General features: G+C 39.6%; 1 protein-coding gene across 3 annotated transcripts in view; it reads right to left on the reverse strand.

Annotated features, from left to right (window-relative positions):
- LOC122549191 (uncharacterized) overlaps positions 1-13,713 on the reverse strand; it is a 124,840-nt gene that overhangs the window by 25,229 nt on the left and 85,898 nt on the right. For all 3 annotated transcript variants that reach the window (XR_015756958.1, XR_015756957.1, XM_087986253.1), the window contains exons 14-19: positions 6,642-6,713; positions 6,249-6,284; positions 4,380-4,424; positions 4,230-4,262; positions 442-588; positions 289-343 (exon numbers count right to left, since the gene is read on the reverse strand). Coding sequence is in view for 1 of the 3 variants with exons in the window: in XM_087986253.1 (XP_087842379.1) it covers positions 289-343; positions 442-588; positions 4,230-4,262; positions 4,380-4,424; positions 6,249-6,284; positions 6,642-6,713 (388 nt within the window). In the remaining 2 variants the exon portion in view is untranslated. The remainder of the gene's footprint in view (positions 1-288; positions 344-441; positions 589-4,229; positions 4,263-4,379; positions 4,425-6,248; positions 6,285-6,641; positions 6,714-13,713) is intronic.

The raw sequence follows: 13,713 nt of genomic DNA on the forward strand, positions 1-13,713 counted from the left end.
ATGTATAATAACGGAAATGTTCAGCAAATTCTAGCAACCCATGCTCGACAGCTTTATTAGAACCGGAGCATCATTCCAGCTGTTTGGTCCACTGAATTCATTCCAGCTCTCTGTAGAATTATCCAATCAGTTCCAATCACCTCACCTATGCCCATAATCCGAGCAGTTTATTTGCCTCAAGTATTCAGCCAATGACTTGGAAATAGGAGTGAAAAAATATATTGCACTATCGGTCAAGCTGTAATAGTTCTATTTCAAGAAGTGAGACTGTAGTTTATATGTACTCACTGCGAAGCATGTCACTGCAAAGTTTCATTACCCGTTCATCCGTGACAGGCTTTGCCTTAATATAACAAAGATGAGTTAATGTACAATGTTATGTGCATATCCTATATGCCTCAAAAAGTTAATTCACTAAACTGGTATTCTAAATGCACTTACAGGTTTCCCAGGAAGTCCAGGAACACCAGGCAGTCCATATGGGCCTTCCTGACCTGAAGGTCCACGAGGTCCTATCGGGCCCATTAGACCAGGTTCTCCGTTCTTGCCACCAATTCCCCTCTCACCAGATGGTCCCACATTACCTTTCTAAGTTACATACAAGAAAAGTGCACACATTACATTTGAAGATATATCACAAGAAATGGAAGAGTAAGCCATATGGCTGAACTTCTACTTCAACACCAGCTTGACAGTCTATCCTTATGTCCCTTAATTCTTTAGAACTCAGTCTTGAATAAAGTCAACACCTGAGCAGTCACAAGCCCCTGGCGTTGAGAATTCTGAGGATTCATACTGAGTGAAGGAATTCTTGCTCATCCCTGTCCCAAATGGACAATCCCTTATCCTGAGATTATGACACTTCATTGTAAATTCTCCATCCAGCTTCTCAGTATCTACCCTGTCAAAACCACTAAGACTCCCTCTCATTCTTCTCGAGAGTACACACAATATGCTACTCAATCCTTTCACATACGATAATCTTCTAATGTCAGAGTCCAGTAATCACACAGAAATTGTTTTGCACCGAAAGTAGCCATTTTGACATCAGGTGTCAAATGTTCATCGCCCAATGGAAGTGCAAAATGGGTCATGAAATGGTGATATAATTATTTTGCTGGAAGAACAACTTCCTGAACATACATCATTCCTTTCATGTGGTGTTTTCATAGCTCAGGAAGATCAGGGTGTAAAACACGTATGTAAATCTTCAGTGATTGAGGTCCCATTCCACCAGCCATAAGAAAATTGCATTTCCTCCCACACGTAATTTTCACATACTGGTGTGGATTTGTAAAGCTGTGATATATAAAATAAAACCTCTGTTTTAAGTTCATGACCTTTGGGAAACCTGCTGAGGAGCCAGATACTAAGTAAAATTAAAATGTAACTGTTTGGACATTCTCAAATGTCACTATTTTATGGCAGGGATTCATCCTAGGGCCCTGACTTGCAAAGGTAAGTGGGTCTTGCATTGACCAACAGTTGTGGATGTGCAACAATTTCCATTACCTTTTCCTTTGAAGTGCCATAATATATACTAAAAATGTAAAATAAAGTTCTGCTTGTATTATTTTTTGTGCTGTGATTTAAACTAACCACTAGCTCTGGCTATTACAGATTTCTGCCTTTGTAAGTTAAAAAATATATTTGTACCTATTGCTTTCCATTGATTGAGAGGCAATTTGCCTGAAAGGGAAATTAAACCATTCTTTTCTGTCAGTTTCAGACAATATGGCTGAAAGCTTTTGTTAGGATGGCACAATGGCTCAGTGGTTAGCACTGCTACCTCAGAATGCCAGGGACCGGGGTTCGATTCCAGCCTCGGGTGACTGTCTGTGTGGAGTTTGCACACTCTCCCCATGTCTGTGTGGGTTTACTCCGGTTTCTTCCCATAATCCAAAGGTATGCAGGTTAGGTGGATTGCATTCAGAGATTGTAGTTTACATGAATTAGTCAGGGGTAAATATAGGGTAGGGGAATGGGTCTGGGTGGGTTACTTTCAGAGGGTGTGGACTTGTTGGGCCGAAGGGGCTGTTTCCACACTGTAAGGATTATAATGACAGCTGAAACGACTATGAATGTATGATTGGGTTTCAATAGCTCAATTGGCCTCAGTTTAGCGTATGGAATGATTTGACACTTTAAGAAACTGGGATAACAGAAAATGTCTTTGGCATGGCTTCTTGTTTGCTTATATACCTAATAGGCAACTGAAAATTTACATTTTTGGTTACACACTAGCACATGTTTGGTTTATTTTCAGTATCTATAATAATGGGTTTGAATTCAGCGTGTTATTAGACTGTCAATGGCTTATTTTTCTCAATAATTTTAAAGTAATTACCATTGCTACTGCATAGCTCCTGAGGACAATACCCAATGTATATCAGGCGAGAGTCTATGTGGGATATATGGGAGGAATGAAGTTGGCAGGTGGGAAATCTGAGGGGAATATGGATGGGATGGGGGTTGCTACTGGTGAGGGCTTTAAATGCTGGAAAGAAGCTGAGCTACTGTATAGCAAATTGAAGCAGATTTTCTATCTTTTCCACACCCACACTCCATCATGGCTCCTAAAATGCATTGCAAACACAACTGTAGTGTGAAAAGGCAAACATCCCAGGCAAAGTTACATAATGTTGTGGCATTTTGATAGGTGCAAGAATGCACAGGTTGACATGTTCTGATTCCACAGCAGATCCAGACAATGTCTATAACATGAAACATATTGATCTCTGTTCAACCTTCTCTTCATACCTTTCATATTCGTGATTTTAAGCAATTACTTTTCTTTTAGAATTCCTCATGGATGCTGCTTCAACAAAGGTTTGTGACAAAGAATCATATCGCAGAGGGAAACATCTAGAGGTCATTTTCACTAGTCACTAGGATGGCAACAAAAAGGCACTTAGTAAAAACTTACTTCTTTGGCAAAAATGGCACAGTGAAAAGCGTATTTTCCTTCAATCAGATATCAATGTTATTTTTAAATGTTCCGATGGCCTTTGTTTCAAACTTAACATCCCACAGCCTCACTTCATTCTCTGCAAAATGTTTTGTTCCACCAAACATCTATACCAAACATCTTGCATTTAATCTTGAAAAGAAAGTCTTGCATTTCTATTGTGCGGTTTAGGGCGTTCCAAAGTGATTTAAGCAAATTAAGAAGTGTTGCCATGTTGTTGTTACTTTAATGCAGGAGATGAGGCAGCCAGTTTGTACACAGCAAGCTCCTACAAATTGCAATTCAAGCATGACAAGACAATGCGTCACATGATGTTGCTTGAGAAATAAACATTGACCAAAGAGAACTTTGCTTCTCTTTCATTAAATTAATGGTATAGGATCTTTTACCATTTGGTATAGTAGAAAGGGCCTTCATTTAATGTCTCATTCAATAGATGGAATTTCCAACAATACAGCATTTACTCAGTGCTGCAGTAGAATATTAGTGTAGATTTATGTCCTCAAATCCCTGCAACAGACTTAAATCTTCAGCCTTCTGATCTTTGATTGTTATCTATTGAGTCACAGCTGGAGTTCTCTTGTCCAGGGCACCTGGAACACTTAAAATAATCTGCTTCTATTTATCCTGCCTAATCCCTTCACAAGGATGCTATGCTCCATCCAGTATCCACTCGAGATCCAGCCAAGGTGGGATCTGCAGATACATTTGAGGGGTGAGAAAGGGCAAAAGTGTAACTTTGGCTTTCACAACACCAGCTATGTCACTGCCACTCCAGGATCCCGCCCTGCTCCCACGTTCCACCACTCCCATATATCTAACTTCTTTTGGTTTCCATGTTTGGCTGCCTATCCAGTATTGAGGTGACCTGGAGCTGATGGGCTGTTCTGAACCATCTGATTTCTAGTTGCAGCCCACCAGCCAATAATAATGAAGCATTGCCTACCCACCAATCAAAATTGAAGCAAGTCCCCACTGCTGAGGCTACATGTGTAGCCTTATGTAACATTATGTAACTTTGCCTGGGATGTTTGCCTTTTCACACTACAGTTGTGTTTGCAATGCATTTTAGGAGCCATGATGGAGTGTGGATGTGGAAAAGATAGAAAATCTGCTTCAATTTGTCTGCCTCAGGTTGCCTGTAAGGGAACAGCTACGTTTATATATAAGTTGGCAACGGACAGTAATTTTGATAGGAAAGTATTAGGCAGCAAAGTAAAGGATAATTACGTTTTATTCTGGTTAATTTGCAGACAATTACCTCGCCTTTTGCTCCTTTAGCACCAATAGCTCCCTGAGAAAATGTGAACACAGCAGGTTACTAATGAAACACTTTCATGAAAATAAATTACATTTGCAAACAGTGACATAAGTATATATTCCGTGCGCACAAACATTTCTTTTTGATTACCTGTGGCCCTGGTGAGCCAGGGGCTCCTTCTTTGCCTTTCTCAGCCTGGATGAGAAAATACATAATACTATTACATTCAAGTATACTCCCCTGGGTACAGCTCTCTGCCAACAATATCAAATCACAGAGTCACTCCTTATTTACAAGCAAATTTATCAAAGAATTGATTCATGATTTTATCACAAAAATAAAAACTCATCCTGTCTTGGGAAAACTTTCATCTAAATCAAAAATTGATTCACTAGATTAAAATATTCCAATGTCACATTTAACAACCAAGTTTACAGCACTAACAATAAATAATGCTTCATCAGGCATTCAGTCGTCCATGTGCTACAAGTGATGAGACAGTCTTAGAGAGAGTGGAAACAAGATTCAGGAGAATGGTCCCATAATGAGGAACTTTGGTTACGTGGGTTGATTTCTAAAGCTATTGCTGTTATCCTTGGAGAAGAGAACATTTTGGGCGGCACAGTGGTTCAGTGCCAGGGAGCTGGGTTCGATTCCAACCTCGGGTGACTGTGTGGAGTTTGCACATTTTCCCCATGTCTGCGTGGGTTTTCTCCGGGTGCTCCAGCTTCCTCTCACAATCCAAAAGAGGTGCAGGTCAGGTGAAGTGGCCAAGCTAAATTGCCCATACTGTTAGGTGCATTAGTCATGGGTAAATGTAGCAAAATGAGTCTGGGTGGGTTACTCTTCGGAGGGTCAGTGTGGATTTGTTGGGCCGAAGGGCCTGTTTCCACACTGTAGGGAATCTAATCTAAATTCAATATAAGTGTTCAAATTTATGCAAGGTCATGACCAAGGAGATAGGCAGAAACTGTCCTTGGTGGGTTGAATAATCATCTAGAAAATCCTGATGTGAGGTTATTGACAAAAGAAGCAACAGTGACATGAGGAAAGGTTTCCTTACACAGTGAGTGGTTAGAACTAAGAATGTGTTGTCCAAGAGTGTGGTGGCTGCAGATTCAGGCTTTTAAAAGAGAACTGCATAATAATGAGTAAAAAACAGGGTGACCCCCAACAAATTAAAATGTTATTGGAGAAATAGCTGGCACAGACAGAACTAGACAAATGGTTGACTTTAATGCTGTAACCATTCCATGATACAATGGTCATTGCTTTACAGGATACTTAAAATACCACATTTAATTCCATATTTGTTGATAATCAAAGTAACAGTTTTAAAATTATGGCAGGAGCAAATTAATGTGCCACTAATCCTGGAGTTGAACTGAACATACCATGGTTACTCATCATACTTCTTCTGTTGTCTTAGAAAGACTTGCAAAGTGAATAATTCTGCTTTCTCTTTATCAGTTGCAAAATGAATAATTCTGCTTTCTCTTTATCAGTTGCAAAATCAGATATTGCTATTGGACTTTTCCAAAGGAGAATGGCAAAGCTTAAATTGAGAGTGGAGGGATCCATTGAAAAATGAAAATGCGAACAAAATCAATGACAGATTTGCACAGTGTATTAAAGAGCTTCAACACATTTTCAGTGTCATGAGGATTAGTAAGCATGAGACATGGATGCAAGATTATCAGCAAAGAAAAAAGAAACAAGATTAGAATAAACCCAGTGCTATGATATGGACACAATGCAAGAAGGAGTCATGGAACCATATTCAATTGCCATTCAAGTGGGAATTAGATAGATACCTGAAGTAGTTAAAAAATTTCATGTCTATGAGGAGAGGGACAAATTTACTTTGTAAGGAGCCAGCATGGACACAATGGGTTGAAAGGCATTCTTCAGTGCTGTCTCACTCTATGGTTCTACAATGTTCAATAATGGTCCCACTTCTCTGAGCCAGATGCCATTAGTATTACTTAAAACAGCAATTAGAGAGGAAGTAATTAATACCTGGCTCCCTTTCCTCCCAGGATTTCCTGGCTCACCCTGTAAAATAATATTATATAACATGAAAGTGTTAAGTGTGAATATGTAAGTGGTAAAACTAAGATATTACAAGCTTTCATTAAAAATGTGGGTATACCTTTTGCTACAATGATTTTTGTCATTTTACAAACATTAACAAATACTTTCATTTTAATTCCTTTTTGTAACATTATTATTCCAGTTGAAGAACCGTTTTTGTAAGCAATGATTTTATAAGCCAAAATCAATATGGAGTTGGTTTGGTCAAAATTTGGGGTTCGTTCAAGTTCAAACAAATACATTATTCAGAAGGTAGAATGCAATTTGGAACAGTATGTGAACTTCATGTTTAGCCCAGTCATGGATTTAAATCCCTACCTTATTTCCCTTTGCTCCAGGAATCCCAATTGGGCCAGTCTGGCCTGGAAGTCCTGGCTCTCCTCTTAAACCCTGCAAGTGTAAAAAAAACAAATCTGAGCTCCTATTAAACTGGGGACTATTTCTTGGCTACTGCTCTGTCATACAAGTTAAATATTGGACAGAAATAATGAATGATTAATGTAATTCATGCTGATAAATTCAACCCTTTGCAACCTCAAAATTGACAAATACTTATGCTGGCAAGCACAAAATTAAGTGGGTTTAATATATTGAATTATTTGTTTCTTGTGACACTCCATTCATACTAAAGTTGCTCCACATGAAGGCCCACCATCATTTGGCAGCAACTAGAGATGAATATACATGTCACCTATACACCAGCAACAAATTAAAAATATATGCACTGGGATGCCAAAATGTGCAGAGTTAAAATACAAGCTACACATAAAGGACTAGATTTTCAATGCAGCAGATGGGTGTAAAACTGGATTTGTGTGTTCCAAACTGCATGATTCCCATTTCCATTGAAATGAAATTCAGAGCTTACTATAATAGGTACAACATATTCAATAGGTACAACATACTCATGTGCAGCAAGTTCAATGCAAAATACAGGCTTGAACTGATAAATGGCAAGTAACATTCGTGCCACCACACAAGTGCCAGGCAAATATCATCTTCAACAAGGGAGAACCTAACTACTTGTCTTTGACAATCAGAGTCATAAGCATCCATTACCATCAATGTCCTGGAAAATGGGTTTTGATTCTGAAAGCATGCTGGGACATAGTGGTGGAATTTTCCCCTGCCTGGAGTACCATAGGCAATGATGAGAAAATTGGAAGAATAAGGCAAGAATGAAGATGTTAGAAGTTTTGTTCATTGAGTATAAATTTGCTGCTTTAAAGTTTAAACAATGACTTCAAAATCTCACCATTAAGGAGCAACTGCCCCATTTCCATGCATTTGCAGTGCAGTACTGCACTGACACCTTACTTGTACACACCACAGCTGGAGCTGACAAATGGGGTGGAATTTCTTGGATGCAGGAGAAATGGGGGATCGTTAGAAATCTTCTGAGGATGAAGCTGAGAAGCAAGGAGCAGTACATTGACCTGGAGTAACGTCCATGAGAGCATCATAGAGCAATGTGTTGTCTAATGTGAGAAACCAGAAAGAACTAACTCTATTTGCTTAACATTGTCAGTTAAATGGCAAGCAATTAGTGCAAAGAACAAATGGTCCCTATATTGTTGCTGAAAGGCTCTCACCTTTTCTGTTGCTGAATAAATGTTTCATTATCCATCTGATTGTATGCTTCATATCTGTGGGTGATCACATTTTCAAGTGTCCACACATTGCTGCTTTTTCTCTTAAATTCAGCAGGAAAAATATTCAGTGAGACAGTGCACTAACATTGCAGGCTGCTAACGTTTCATGGCTCTTAAGGCTTCAACCAGCATATCATGTCTGAGTACTGTGCAGGGAAGTCCCTCATGATAGGCAGCAGATTGAGAAGAATCCTGAGGCATCTCCATTTGATCCATCCATCATTAGTTAGCCTTCAATATTTCCGAGTGAGTGTTAACTGCTATGCTGCCCTCACATGCTTGAGCATTCTCTAGGACAGTGCGAAAGGCAATGCTTTGTGCAGCTTTTCTCAGCAGATCAGTGTTATGAGGGAGATTGAACATGTGAACTGCCGATAGGACACCCCTAAGCCTTGAATTTGTGTAGATCCTTCTCCCTATTGGTACCTGAAGTCACTAACCTATCTCCCTTGAACAAGAGACACCTGGAGTGAGGTCAAGATCTCTCGTCCCTTTCTTGCTTTGCCACTGATACTGAGCACCAATGGCTAAAGTGATGGAGTGCAGATCCATGCACCTAGTTGGCTGACACTGGGTGCGCTCGACCTAGATTTCCATGGCTTGTATATATGAGGTGGGTTAGAACCGTTGAGTAGACATGATGCATGCAATGGCAAGAGTTGCAATACATGAGCCTTGGTGAGATGTGTGTGGAGAAGTTAGTTGAGGCCCTCAAGTGAGACGGAGAAGATGGTGACAGTTACTCTGGCAGAATGCAGAAGTTTAACGGTCCTCTTCCTACAGTACCATGTGTTGCTTTTGACCCATGGCACAGCACTAATCTGGCCAGCCATCTTGGTGCAGGTTGGCTGTGACTGATTGTGTGACCTATTTTGCTGGTCAGCAGAATAAAACACTGTCACCTCTTCACCACCCAGCATCCACCAGCAGCCCAAGGACCCTGTTGGCAAAGTGAAGTGTCAGCTTCCCTTTCTGGGATGTGCTCTCAAGCAACACAGAGGAAGGACCAATTCCAATCTGAAATGGTGTGCCGCTGGTGTAAGTGGCCTGAATGCTTGAATTTCCTGACATTAGTGACAGTTCCACCTTTCCTGCAGTGTGTTTCCAAGAGAAGGGGAGTGCAGAGGCTGGATGTAAAATGATTAAGGCAAAGAGTGAAAGATTACACGAGAAAAGTTATTGATGGACTGGGTGCCATGCATCTCTCTTGTCAGCACACTAACACAAAATCTGGAAGTTCAGTCCATTATTCAGCATGCAAGTTGATATATTTTCAGCATAAAAATATATCAACTGATCACAGGATAGCTGAAGAATTACAAGTTGGATCTGTACACTCCACAGGCCACTGTGTATTTGAATTCTCTTAGATTAAAAGCTAGGCCAGGAATACCTGCTCTCCTCATTGTAGTAGTGGCATGACAGTTTGGGAATCCCATGGTTAAAGAGAGCTCCTGCGATCGTCAATGCTAATAGATGAGGACAGGAAGTTTTAAACTGACTACATTAATGTATTTCTGGCAAGAAGATTACCTTTGCTATACATATCATTTACATTGCATTTACCACACATTATAATCTTCTGGGTGTTACATTTGTAATTTAACTCAAAAAACATTCTGGAGTACTGCTTTATGACAGGCTTAGTCGAAAAGGTAAATTCAAATCACCGCACTAAACTTACTCATTTTACTAAATATTTAATAAAAGCCTCTTTAACAGAGTTTGGTTTATTATTAAACTGGATATTAATTGATTAAAAATTCAATTAGCTCTGAACTATGTAATGTAGCTCATTAAATTATATTTTACACCCACCACTAATCATACTGTATTCTAAATTAAACCACATATGCATGACTTTTTTAAAAAAAATCTACTATTTTCCAGTTTTAGGGGAAACCAGAACAGAATGAGATTCATTGTAAGTGTGGAAAAGCAGAGTCAAACTTAAGGTGTAGGGTTGGGAAAAGAAAAAGTTCTACAAGATAAAAAGGGATTAGGCCTTTAATAATCAGATAAAAAATCTAGTGAAGTGATCCACCTGAGTACACAGAAGTAGAAACTCAAACAAGATGGACAAATTAGAAAATAGACTTACTGCCAAATGGTAAGGTTGAGTGCTCTTATCAAATAATAGAGTTCTGTGGAAAACTAAAGAGCTCAAATCTAAGAAGGAACTTAAAATGCACTCATTATACATCTGAGGCTAATGAAATCTCTGATAATAAGAAATCTAGAAAGTGATATAGAGATGTACACAGGGGCATTGGAAGAGCTAACAGGGAAGTTGTAAATTTTCAGCAGAAAATGTTTAATGAATTAGAAATTGTTTTATTTGCTTCAAAAAAGGTTGCAGTGCTTATTGATGAATCACAGGGTGTGATGGACTGCAGTCTAGACTGTTAAAAGAAGTCAAGGAGGAGCAAGTAGAGGCTATCACTATTTTTATAGTATACATTAAAGTAGTGGAGATTTTGAGACAATGTCATCATATCCCTCTCTCTGGATGGGTGCGTTTGAGTCCTGCACCAGAACTTATTGACCATGGAAGGTATCTTTGTAAAGCAACCAATTCATTATCAGCCTTTAAACTTCCCAATATACCCAAAGATAGATGGTAAAAGGAAGACAGCTTTATGGTCAACTATCCTGCAGAAAACAATGGCAAATCATTGCAATATTTTGCCCGTGAGTACGTACCAATCCAATGGAAATCCATAGCCCAATGCTTAGAAATGAGGACAGTAGAAACGACCGACAGTAAAGTAGATAGTTGTGGTATGCAACTGGGAAATACTGATATCCAAAAATGTAGAAGAGGCTGGACTGGGTAACAACTGATCAGTTCCTTGAATACCAGCAATGGGAAAGCCCTTGAAAGGTAACTTTCACTGCGTAATTTAGGCTATGGGGAGCAAGTATGCATTTTGATCATTCCTAGGCACTGCTATGGACTCACTTCCACCTTTATACATACGGACTATTTAAAATTTTCTGCTGCCCCTTAACAGAATGGACTTGAAATCCATAGCAAGGCTAAAGCATGAACTGACCAAGGTGATGCTGTGGATTGGAAGTTGTAGATGATAATTTTTTAATAAAAAAAACATACATGACCACCAGATGTTTCAAAGTGCTTTACAGTCAATGGGATACTTATGACAGTTAATCAATATTGTCTTGTGGAAAACGCAACAATTGTGCACATTGAGCTGCTACAAACAGCAAGAGATGATGGCTGGGTCATCTATTTTTGTGATGCTATTTGAGAGAAAGATATTGGCCTTGGCACCAGGGGTAACTCTCCTGTTCTGCTTTGAAATAATGGCATGGCATTTTTTTTTCCCTCTATCCTCCTAAGGGTGTGGAGAGGCCTCAGTTTAATGGCTTATCAGTTTCACTGTTGGTCCTGCACTGGAATAGCAGTTTGGATTCTTGTGCTCCAAGACCTGGAGTGGTACTTGAAGCTACAACCTCGTGAGTCTGAGATGAGAGTGTTACCAGTTGAGCCAGAGTTGACTCAAAGAAGACAATCTTGCCATATGAGCACTATACTACCATTGAAGAGACGATGAAGAGACACAATACGGATTACTGAGATTAGGGAGGGTTTTGATGGAACGAATAAGTAAAGATTATTTCCTCTGTTTGGAGGAGGTCAATGATAAGAATTTGTTGATTTAAAATTATTGTTCAAATTGACAAGGTGTGTCAGGAGAGAAAAAATATTTGCAGAAAGTGCTGTTGGAGTACAAATGGTGTATTGCAACATTGGAAAAGACATTAAATCAAGGTCCTATTTACCTTCTGATGTGGACGTATAAGATCCCATATGGTCATTACTTCAAAGCTGAATATGAGAAATCTTCCTCTTGTCCTTATCAATATACATAGAGTCATAGAGTCTTTCCACCAACAACTTAAAATAGATTATTTCAGCATGACCTCACTCTTGTTTCGGGGAGCTTGCTGTGTACAATATGGCTGCTGTGTTTCTGACATAATAGCAGTGACTGAAATTCAAAAAAGGTCCTTGCTGTAATAAAAGCAAAATACTGTGCGGACACTGGAAATCTGAAACTAACACAGAAAACGCCAAAGAAACTCAGCTGGTCCAGTAGCACCTATGGAGAGAGAAACCGCTTTAATGTTTTGAGTTGGATATGACTGTTCCCTGGAATCTCTTCACTGTAAAATGTTTTACGACAGCCTTAAGATCATTGGGATGTTACATAAATTGAACATAGAATAATACAGTGCAGAACAGGCCCTTCGACCCAACCTGTGAATTAATCTAAGCCCATCCCCCTACACTATCCCATTATCATCCAAGGATTGGTTAAATCTCACTAACGTTGCTGAGAAATTGAAATATTTTGTTCTCAGGGAACACTGCCAAACGAGTGACTGAGGCAGACACCACTATATCTCTTAAAAATAATGAATAAATATTAAAATCAGAGGATGATTCAGGGCACAGGGAGAGTACCAGTTGAGAGCTGCTTAAACATGAGTGATTAAACAGCTTGTCTGTGTGTGTGTATATATATATATATATATATATATATGATGTGCACATGCACATAAATCCACAGTATATTTTGCATAGCGGAGAGATGAAAGGTATAAAGAGATTGGGGGGATTGTGAAGTAATCAGATCAGCCGTGATCTTATTGAGTAAGCGTTAAGGGCCTATTCCTACTCCTAACTCATACATTCATACGTATATTATCCCAGGGTATTTCACAGGAGCAACTTAAATTAAGTTTGACACCTAACCAGACAAGGACACAGGCAACTTTTAGCAATTGTCTTTAAGGGGGAACATGAGACAGAAAGATGGAGAGAAAGAAGGAAGAAATTCCAGAACTTAGGACCTTGTCAACTGAAGGCACTGCCACCTACTGAGTAGTGATTAAAATTAGGGATGTGCAAGAGTCCTGAATTAGATGAATGTAGTTGGGAGTTGGAGGGAATTACAGAGATAGTGAGAGGTGAGGCCATGAAGTGAATTGGAAACAAAGATAGGAATTTTAAAATTGGGGTACTGCCCTATTACGAGCCAGTGAGCAGACAAATGTTGGGTGAATGGGACTTGGGGTGTGTTAGAACGGAGGTATAAGAGTTTGGGTGTTATCATGCCTGCCTTCATGTTGTAGTCTTCTATTTTATACAATACAATATAGCACAGGAACAGGCCCTTCACTGATTCCCAATCTTTACTGAGACCCACTACTTAGTGCTCATATGTAGTTTCTATCCCTCTGTTCACCTCAAGTACATGTATCTATCAAGATACACGTTAAATGTTGTTAATGTGCCTGCTTCCATCACCTCCACTGACAGTGCGTTCCAGACACCCACCACCCTCTGTGTGAAACATTTTCCCTGCACATCTCCCCTAAACCTTCCCCCTCCCACTTTGAACCTGTGCCCTCTTGTAGTTGACCTTTCCACCCTAGGAAAAAGCCTCTAACTATCCACCCTATCTATGCCTCTCATAATTCTGTTGACCTCTTACCAGGTTGCCCCTTAGCCTCTGTCTTTTCAATCTAAGTTTATCCGACCTCGCCTCATAACTAAAACCCTCCAGACCTGGCACCATCCTGGTAAACTTTCTCAACACCCTCTCCAAAGCATCTACATCCTTTTGGTAGTGTTGTGTTCAGAGCTGTACATAATAATCCAAATGCAGCCTAACCATAGTTTTATACAGCTAACATAACTTGCCAAC

This window comes from Chiloscyllium plagiosum, unplaced genomic scaffold, assembly GCF_037043375.1.
Source record: "Chiloscyllium plagiosum isolate Xiang-an unplaced genomic scaffold, Cpla_swu_hap1 HiC_scaffold_4, whole genome shotgun sequence".
NCBI lineage: Eukaryota > Metazoa > Chordata > Chondrichthyes > Orectolobiformes > Hemiscylliidae > Chiloscyllium > Chiloscyllium plagiosum.